This window comes from Phalaenopsis equestris, unplaced genomic scaffold (assembly GCF_001263595.1).
Source record: "Phalaenopsis equestris unplaced genomic scaffold, ASM126359v1 Scaffold001048, whole genome shotgun sequence".
Lineage (NCBI taxonomy): Eukaryota > Viridiplantae > Streptophyta > Magnoliopsida > Asparagales > Orchidaceae > Phalaenopsis > Phalaenopsis equestris.
The window spans coordinates 112,518-122,783 of NW_018165487.1; the positions used below are offsets into that span (position 1 = coordinate 112,518).

A 10,266-nucleotide genomic window follows, 5' to 3' on the forward strand; every position below is an offset into this window, starting at 1 on the left:
CGCCGCCCCAGCCACCATCTGTTGCCCGCATGTCACCGCAGGCCCTGCCTACTGCCCGCCCGCCCACGGGTAATGCTTTGTGTTAGGTGGAGCAAGGAAAATGCAGTATATGTCACGGGTGACAAAGTTTAATATTGAAGCACACAAGGACAACTGTTTTGTAAAAAGTATAGTTTTAAAAAAAATAAAAAATACCCAAATATTTTTATATTTTTTATTTAAAAAAATAAATAAATCATACTAGTACCAAATGTTTTTTTCTAAAAACAGAAAACAGAAAACAAAATAAAAATAAAACTGACTAAAAAGAAAAATAAAAATAGAAAACATAAAGTGATTCTAAATAGACCTTTCACATTTTAAAATCAATGGAGAATCCCCAAAATACATGTTATAGAGTAGATGTGGTGGATGAGTTGATTAGGAGACTAAATTATAATAAGAAACTTCAAGCCTTCTTATGACCTTGGAAGAGAATAAGTAGATTTGTTCCCAATTGTTAACAAAAATTTGAATCACTACTTGGGGTCTAATTCAAGGGAGGTTCTCACATTTGATAAAAAACCCTACTCTCATCACTTAGGTTTTTGTTTCCACAATTTTAGAATTAAACACTTTAAAATTCTCAAAAACTTAGACTTTTCAACCTAGACTTAAGAATGGTAAATTAGAACAAACACCTTTTTGAAAATTAATAAGTTATTTGTGGGATCAATAAACAGACTCAAAAATTTATATACTACTTGATCGACATATATACTTGCATGATTGGTCTCTGCTTCACAGCATTGCAACATTAAATTTTTGGTGTCGTTGTTAGGAAATGATATGCCCTACTATTAGAGGCAACCACTAGAGTAGTTAAAGATAAATTTAATATTCTAGACACCATAGTTAATGTTAAGCCTTTAGCTCCTTCGGTAATAGAAGCTTCTAAATTAGAACGTAATGTTCTCCCAAGGCAATTAAAATATGCAATTCTTAGGAGTCTTCAATTTTACTTAGTATTATTTCAGCTGTTTTGAAGGATTTGCAAGAAGCAAAGTTGATGAGAGTTTTGAGAAATTTTAGGAGGGCCTTTGAGTTTAGCAAATATTAAGAGTATTAGCCCTTCCTTATGCATGCATATAATATTAAAAGTGAAAGATCATGAACCGAAGGTTGATCCTCAAAGGAGGCTAAGCACAGTGATGTAGAAGGTAGTTAAAAAAGAAATCCTGAAGTGGTTAGATGCAGAAATTATTTATCTTATTTCGAATAGTGTTTAGGCTATCCCGATTCATTGTGTACCCAAAAAGAATGGAGTGAAAGTAGCAGAGAACTATAGGAAAAAACTTATACCACTAGGCGTCACTTGTTGGAGGATCTATATAGACTATATTAAATTGAATAAAACAACTATAAAGATCATTTTCTTGTCTTTTCTCGTCCAAATAGTTGATAATTTAGCAGAACACCCTTACTTTTATTTCTAGTTGGTTATTCTGGTTACATTAAATTCGCATAGCTCCAGAAAATCATAAAAAGACTACTTTCACTAGTTCCTATGGAACATTTGCCTTTACGAGAATGTTCTGCGAACATTGCAATACTCTTGTCACTTTTCAGAGGTGTATGATGTTTATTTTTTTGAATTTGATAAAAAAAGATTGAGATTTTCATGGATGACTTTTTTGTATGTGGCACATCTGATGCTTTGAACATCTTGTTAAAGTTTTGTAAAGATGTGAGAGATTAATTTAGCACTAAATTAGAAAAAATGTCAATTTACGGTGACTAAAGAAATTTTTTTTAGCATAGGGTGTCAGAGAAAGGCATGGAAGTAGAATAGGTCAAAATTAAGGTTATAGAGAAATTGCCGCCACCTACTTCCGTTAGAGAGATTAAAAAAGATTTAGGGCATGTAGCATTACGATCTATAAAACTTCGAAGCCTGTGTCCACCTATTAGTGAAGGACGTACACTTTGTTCTCGATGAAAAGTGTCTAACAGTCTTCCAACATATGAAGAAAAAATTATTCATTGTGTCTGTTATTGTTGTCCTGGATTGAAAATTTTCATTTGAGCTTCTGTGTGATTATGTTGTAGAGTTGTGTTAGGCCAAAGGTGGGACAAGGCTTTTCATGTAATATATTATGGCAGTATAACTCTTAGTCAAACTCAATTTAATTACACTATCATATAGAAAGAGCTCCTCGTCATGATATATGCATTTCATAAATTTATATCCTACCTGATAGAAACCAGTTAAAACTTACACTGACCACCCCGCTATCAAATAACTTGTAATTAAAAAGAATATCATATCTTATTGGAACTGATGGTTGCTTTTATTATAGGAGTTTGATATAGAGATGGTAGATAGGAAGGATACTAAGAATAGTGGGTTGTCACCTGTATAGGCTTGAGCAGAAAATTTCTGAGAATTTATTCGATAAAATTAATGAGTTTTCCTGACGAGCTGCTCCTTTCGATCATTGATCAGAACATTCCTTGATATCATGGTAGACAGATATTATGAATTTCATTGTCAGGAGAATCATTCCATATGATTTGTCGTACCAAGAGAAGAAAGTTTATATCTGCTGTCAGATTTTACTTTTGGGATAGATCCAATATCTTTAGAATGTGCAAGAACCAAATTATGAGACCGGGTGATGGTAATTCTTGAAATTAGAGAGTTTTATGCAAATGCTAAAGAGCATAAGGATGAAGAAGTTTTTGTCAATTTTAGTTCAGCAAAAATCAATTCTATCTTTGCACTCCATGACATTCGTCATGACAAATATTTCATTTTCATGTCTTCGGATGCAGATCTGACTGAGATTACTACCTTTTTGACTTACTACTGTGACTCTTGGCATTTTCATGACCAAAAATTGGTAATTTTCCTTCCTCTGTTATGAATGTCGAGTAGAAGTGGCATAAATTTATTTCTGTTGAAATTTTCTCTTTGAATAATGTGAGTGAGGTGACACGAGAAAGGGTGTTTTAAAACTATTTCATTCAAAATGAGAAGTCAATAGATGTTGGGATTATCATTAATACTGTTGATCATGGCATCACTAAGGGGGTACAACGATTGATCTTGGTCATCCTTCAGTGATTTTTTTGTTGTGTTTAAAGGTTGAGGTGAACTACGTCTTAGGAGGAACAGTTACATCCTAACCTAACAAGCTCATTACAAAGAAGACCATTAGGACCTACAGTATGACATCTTTTAAGCGATGAGAAATCAAGATCTGCCCCTTCACGACTCCAACTTTCTTCCTCCTTTACCGCTATTTCAGAAAAGTTGAACACCCAGTGTAATGATATTGTAATTCCGCAATTGTAGCAGCACGACATGGGCCAGAAGTTTGATTTTTATGTTGATCAACATCGATAAGAACACGACTACCATGTGCAGACTTTCAATACACATGGAAAGATGATCCGGTACAGCTAGACACAGAAAGGGTCTAGGACTGCTCAGCTTCGAATGCACCACCATTCCACTATTATGGTGAGAATGTTGAGCCCATGGAGGATGATGATGATAAGTGCTGATAGGTTTGATACTTGGATTTGCTAACTGCTCTACTGTGCCTGATTTTTTGTTGTGTTTATTTTCTTTTATTTTATTTATGATTGACATTTATGTGGATGTTATATTTGACATGTGATTTTGCAATTGATACTAAGATTGGTGGACTTTTCATTTGAATTTGTGACAAGCACTACTTATTTTCTTGCAATATTTTGTTTTATTATGTGATTCATTGAGGTTTTTCTAGTTGTGATGTGATTTGGTGTTTACTATTATTTGTGTTTTACTTTTCATTTTGGTCATATATGCTTACTCTCACGTGTATATTTATTGTTTTGTTATTACACATTCATGTTATACCTATTTAATTATTTTTTTACCCAATTATCTGCATGTGTAAAAAAGTTTTGGGGAGAGATGTTTGTGTAAAAATTGTGCCCTAAAGTAAAAGTTGATATCTGAATCTTAGAATTCCAATAAAAAATGGTTGATTTAATTAGGGTTCAGAGTGATTTAATGAGAAGTTAAGAAAATCAGTAGAGATAATATAAATATTCATTAAGTTTAAAAACTATTAGTGATTCCATAATAATTGACCTTTAACTCTCATTAATTACTCTTGTATATAAAAATTTCTAAACACTTAGCCTGAGATTGACTAAATATAAAAATTAACTTATCAAATATATAAAAATTAATAACTACTCAATTCAAATAAATTATTTTTCAGTTAAAATCTATTGAATTTCAATATTTTAAAATAAGTTAGGAGATAACTGAGAATTAGCCAAAGAAAGAGTTGGTATTCAAAATCATTAAAGAAGAGCTTAACTAAATATAATAATCATCGATGAAATTTAAGAAGGAAAATAGTAAAAATTTAAAAGAAAAGGAAAAATTATGAAAGCTAAAGTGAAAAAGAAAATTATTTAGCAGTTCTAGAAAAAAAGCTTGAGGTCAAGCTTGAATTTTAAAATTAGTACCAACACCCTTTCTAAAGTAAGAGAATCAAGAACCTCAACAACAACAATAACAAAAAGCCTTTATTCCACTAAGTGGAGTCGGCTACATGAATCCTCTTTCTACATTGCGTCCTATTGAGTGTCATATTTTCATTTAATTTTAACAGATTAAGATCGGTTTTTATACAATATGCCCAGGTCTTTTTAAGTCTACCTTTGTCTTTCTTAAAAAAAGTAGAATCTAAAACATCGACTCTCTTAACATAAGTAAGGAAAAAAAGAACCTCCTTAACTATAAATTCAAAATACTGAATTCAAGGAGATAATAACTGAATTAGCATTATTTTATTGATTAGTCAAATTGAATTATATATATTTGAAAGGAAATCTTATTTTAGTCAACAATGCATAAGTGATTTAGGGGTAATTATATAGAAAGTATACTAACACGAATTATGTTGGGAAATTAGGGGTTTCTAAAAAAATTCAATCTTAGGAAGAGGTTTATGCACCTTGAATGACTTATTACCTCATTACTAAAGAACCCTCAAATCCTAAGTTTCAAACTATCATTAACTTTATGAATTAAATTACTTGATGGCAAGTAATATTTATGTTTAGGAGAATTAGACGTAAGAATATCCAAATGGCTAAACGAAATAAAAAATCAAGGCATTTTAAAATTGAAGAGATTCTTTGAAAGAAGAATAGAGTACCCATGACCTTATATCAAAATAAATCGGAGTTCAACTATTAGAAGCACAAGCCTTATAGATAGTAGGATTAACTCAAAATTTTGCTCTACTAAGCATGAACTCCCCCAAACTTCTTTGTGCCCACCCCGCCAACAGTCGACTGCTCATTGGAGATATAAATAACGGGAGTGAAATAAATTTTGAGAATAGAATTACCAAAACATTATAAAGTTATTAATATAAATGGATCATTAAGTGCAAGGAAATATCAAAATTCTAAAGCTCTCAATAGCCTAACAAGGGCTCAAATGAATCAATCACAAGAATATGATGTACATATCCATTTAATTATGCATTTGATAATACCATATTCATAAATGTTGTGTCATAGTGGGGTCTCACGAGTCTTTAGAAATATCCAAGCTTTTATATGGGTCACAGCCTTCCAAAGAGATATCCTTAGCCGTGCATTTGTAAATTCAATACTTTACAATGAAGGTCATTGCCTTCCAAAACAACCTCTACTAGGCACTTTCATACACATGTCCATCACATTCATGTGGTACAAGGGTTCAATTCATCCAGATGTCCAAATTGTCAACATAGCATTCTAAGCATCACAAAAGTGTTAACACAATTTATGCAACAATCAAGGTAGAAGGAAACTACGAAATAATAAAAAGCAACTCAAAAGACAGAAAAAGTGTTACATTTCAATTAGTTACAACCAAAATGTAGTCATGAAGGACTAATGCATAAGTTCCCTCTCCACTCAACCCTTAATCACGGTGACTAAACTCTCCAACAGCCTCACTCATCACTAAGGTTAAGAAATAATAACACCTTCATTGGCTAAGATCAACTCTTATATATTGCATGGGATGCTATAATTCAAGAGTTATAATTTAAACAAATGATGTACATCCAGGCATCTCTAATTCTTCTTCTTTATCTCACTTCCTATCATTCAAGCAAAAAAAAAAAACATTTCAAGGGACAAATTGCAAAAAAACAACTGGAAGCTTGATCTAGTAGAGTGGATCATGGTCACTCGCTGCTAGAAGTATCCAAAGATTCTTCTCCAAATAAAAGTGTTCAACATACAATAGTCAGCTTTAGTCCTTTATGTCCAAGCCTCTCAATTAACAATAAGACTACTTAGGCAATTTATACTGACAATCTTCTTCCAAACATCACATGATAACTACTACAATTCAAGCCCTGCTAACAACCATTTAGCCTACCATACATGGCTCTTGGCAACAAACCAAATTACTAGGCAACATACCGAAGAGCTCAAATAGAGATTAGTTGTTTTTAAATCTACCTAGCTAGTGGTTAAATGATTAATAAGCAAGCTAAATCAAATATTAAAACAAAACTTCAAAAATTTATAAATAAAGGTTCTCGAACATTACAACAGCAAATAGAAAACAAATAGAAAATTATTTGGAGGAAGCCTTAAGATCCATCAATCAAAAAAAAGGTACATTGCAACGTTTTCTTGTTGCAAAATTTTCCCTTTGATTTAGAGTCTCATTTTGTTTTCAAAAATTTTGCCTTCAATTTTTATTCGCATCTAAACAGTAGTAAAAATTTGTTCGCATCTCCAAATCTCAATATTTGTAGTTTCTTAAAGTTGAAAACCTGTGTGTGGGAGGGAAAATTTACTTGGAAAAGTTTTAAATTGTGATTCAGCTTTGTTCTTTCCTAAACCGACTACACGGTATAAGCAACAATAACTTGAATAAAATATAAAGAAATAAAATTTATTAAAGCAAATTCAAATTCAATCATATCCAGAACAATTCAATCTTGTTCACATCAAGGATTGATCGTCTATATAAAGCTACTTGGACTAGCAAACAGAGTACACTTTTTGTCCTTTCAATTTTCATCTAATGGTATAAATTTATCTACCTCGCAATTTGGATTATTAAACTTTTAATTATTGAATTGTCTGTTGATAGAATATGCTGACTTAAATCTTCTCATGATGGTGTGCCTGAGAATAACCACCAATTTAAGCCTTCGTCAATAGATTAGATGGTCAAATATCAATGTCTTAAATAACTTTGGTATAATCATGATCGGATGATAAAATCATAATCATTCATGATTTAATTAGTCAATCATACATAAGAATCCAATTCATATTTTTTTTCAAAGGAAAATTTAAGAGAAAGTCAGGTAACATAAGTATATTATAAAAAATTTCCATCAATACAGTTCATTATATCTTATACTAGTTACAAAACAAACGAAGTGATGTATCTGAACATTTAATTACAATTGGGCATCAGAATATTAAAAAAATCTATCAATAAGATAAACACTAGAAAAACAAACATTTTAAAAATCCAATGCAATGTCATTAAAAATCTCTAATCGACCTTATCAATAATTCAGATTGTCGGAAGGTCCTCAAAAGAAATATGTCTGCCACGTGATTTATGCATAGACTACAAGTAGGGCTGTCAAAAAAGTTTGTTGTTCGCGAACAGTTCGTGTTCGGTTCGTCAATGAGTTCGTGTTCGATTCTTTCGATAAGTAAACGAGACAAACGCGAACAAATTTTTTTCGTTCGGTTAGTTAAACGAACCAAACACGAACAGTGATGCGTTCGTTCGTGTTCGAATCGTTATTGTTTGAAATATAAAATAATATAAAATAATTATATATAAAAAATTTATTATATTTTAAAACATTAAATTTTATAAATTATAATATATAATAAAATAATAATAATAATAATATATTAATATACTATAGTAGTAATATACTAATATAGATATTGTATATTTATATAATATAAGTTATACAATTAATATATAATATTATTTTTATATATTAATATTAGGGATGTCAAACTGGCTCGTCGTTCGCGAACAGCTCGTGTTCGGTTCGTGTTCGGCTCGTTCGTTAAGAAACGAACACGAGCTTATTTCAAACAAACTAAATTTTAAACGAACCGAACACGAGCACAAGCTTTGTTCGTTCGTGTTCGGTTCGTTTACACCCCTAACTACAAGTTCCAAGTTGCTTTGGATTGGAACAATACACTGAGGCTCCTAAAACGTACATTTCCTTATCAATCCAGGGAATTTATCTCATCATCCCATGCCAGAGAAATTTACCACTATTATACCTATACTACCAAGGGGTTATTTTTTCAAAACACCAAGGATTCTGAAAAAGAGTCAACAGTTGGGGCTTCCAATTTTAAGAAAAGTGGCCAAACTGTTTTTCAATTGCCAACAACTTATAGAATTTTCCTATGAGTATCATTATAAATCACCTTGGAGTTTCAGACACCGGAAACAATATTTTTTGAGGTTTGTGTACTTGGGTTGAGTTCTAGCAATGTAGAAGACATGTTAGAGGGCATTTCCTTATTGGCCATGAATTGTATCGTAGCCACAACTAGGAATGATGAGAATTTGCAATAGATCATTATCTCAACGCCTATTATAAGCCATGAATAAATCCTGCGAATAAATTGCTGATATTAAAATTGTATGAATGTAGTTTCTCAGGTGATTATAGTATTACAGGGAAGAAATCCAACAGAAGAGTATCAATAGAAAAATTCTATGAACGAAGTTTCTAAATCCTGTTTTAGCTTCTTTTCCCATTTCTTTGACATAGCTACACTCTTGGAGAATCAACTCACGGTTATTCAAAATAAATATGTGCTCCAAAACCAAATGTACGCACCTCAAAATATATGCTGTGCAGCAAAATCAAAAAATAAATAAATAAATAAATAAAACAGATTTCTCATGATTTAAGCAGCTTCAGGGAAATTATATGATTGATGATGGCATTTCCTTATAATTATATGCAGAAATTAAGGCATTTTCTGCATAATTTGTGGGAGATAAGTTCTATTCTAGCTAGCAAGATGCAAGAGTTTAGTGCAGGCATTCTTTTACCATAGATTACACCCGCTAAATAAACTAGGCATTTTCTCTGACGCAAATAGAAGCACACTGCATGTCACATCTCCACAGGAGAAGTAATTGACAACAGAACAAAAGAAAGTATTTGTCGATTATCTTACCATCCCTTCATAAAAGAGGGGCAGGAGTCATCTTCATGCTGGTGATGGTGGTGATAATACATCTGAGAAGGAGGTTGAGGTGGCGGTGGTCCTGGCTGACCATAGTCATCATTGAAGTAGCTCTGATAGCCCGGAGGCTGCGGGGGCGGAGGATAAAACCCAGAAGGCGGAGCAGGGCCAGGATAAGCGTAGCCAGTTTGAGGAGGTGGCGGAGGATAAGGATGGCTATAACCTAAAACAAATAATTAAAAAAAAAAGAACCCAAATCATCAATTTTCTCATCCACAAACATCAATTAAAATCAATACGCTACAAATCAATCCAGCAATCTCTAGAACGCCGAAGGGTATCAAGCCAGGGCATAATTTGGGGAAAATTACTAAAATGAAGAAAATGCGAATAATGATGCTCCTGCATGAGACGATCTAAAATAACATCTATTGGCCTACAACCAGTGATTCGATATCACAAACCCTCCATTTCCTTTCCGCATACGAATCAGAACATCAAAGCGGAAAATATGGAGCGTAGATTAAAGAAGAATCCGTGCTGAAAACTTCAGAAAAAAGAGCAGATCACCAGAAGATCAAAGAAAAGATGAAGAATGAAAAGAAAGATGGGAGTGAAGTGAACTGCCTGGTGGAGGATAGGAAGTTGGGGCTTGCTGGTAGCTCATATCGGCTTCTTCCTCTCTCTCTCTCTCTTGCAAACGCCGCTGCTGGTGTTAGGAAACCGATGGAGCAGAGCATCCGAGGTTCGCGTTTATGGAACCTGGATGGTATAACTACATATGATTTGGTAATATGACGAATGGATGGTGTAGAATGATGGAAGAGTTTATGGCAGCGTCAACGAAAAAAGAAAAAGATATTAGATATATAAATATATAAGAATTTGGTGGTAGCTTTGTAATTTTTTTTTTTTTTTTTTTTGCTAGCTTAAATGAGTGACATCTGCTTGCTTCCTTAGTCACGAAGGCAAGCTGTGAGATAATATCTACTGGAGATCATAAATGAG

General features: G+C 32.7%; 1 protein-coding gene across 1 annotated transcript in view; it reads right to left on the reverse strand.

The window, feature by feature from the left end:
- Positions 1-9,803, reverse strand: part of LOC110032885 (cysteine-rich and transmembrane domain-containing protein A-like) — a 24,418-nt gene extending 14,615 nt beyond the window's left edge. Inside the window, exons 1-2 of the mRNA XM_020736663.1 lie at positions 9,723-9,803; positions 9,250-9,481 (exon numbers count right to left, since the gene is read on the reverse strand). Coding sequence (XP_020592322.1) covers positions 9,250-9,481; positions 9,723-9,729 — 239 coding nt within the window. The 5' untranslated portion in view covers positions 9,730-9,803. The remainder of the gene's footprint in view (positions 1-9,249; positions 9,482-9,722) is intronic.
- Between the last annotated feature and the right edge of the window lie 463 nt (positions 9,804-10,266).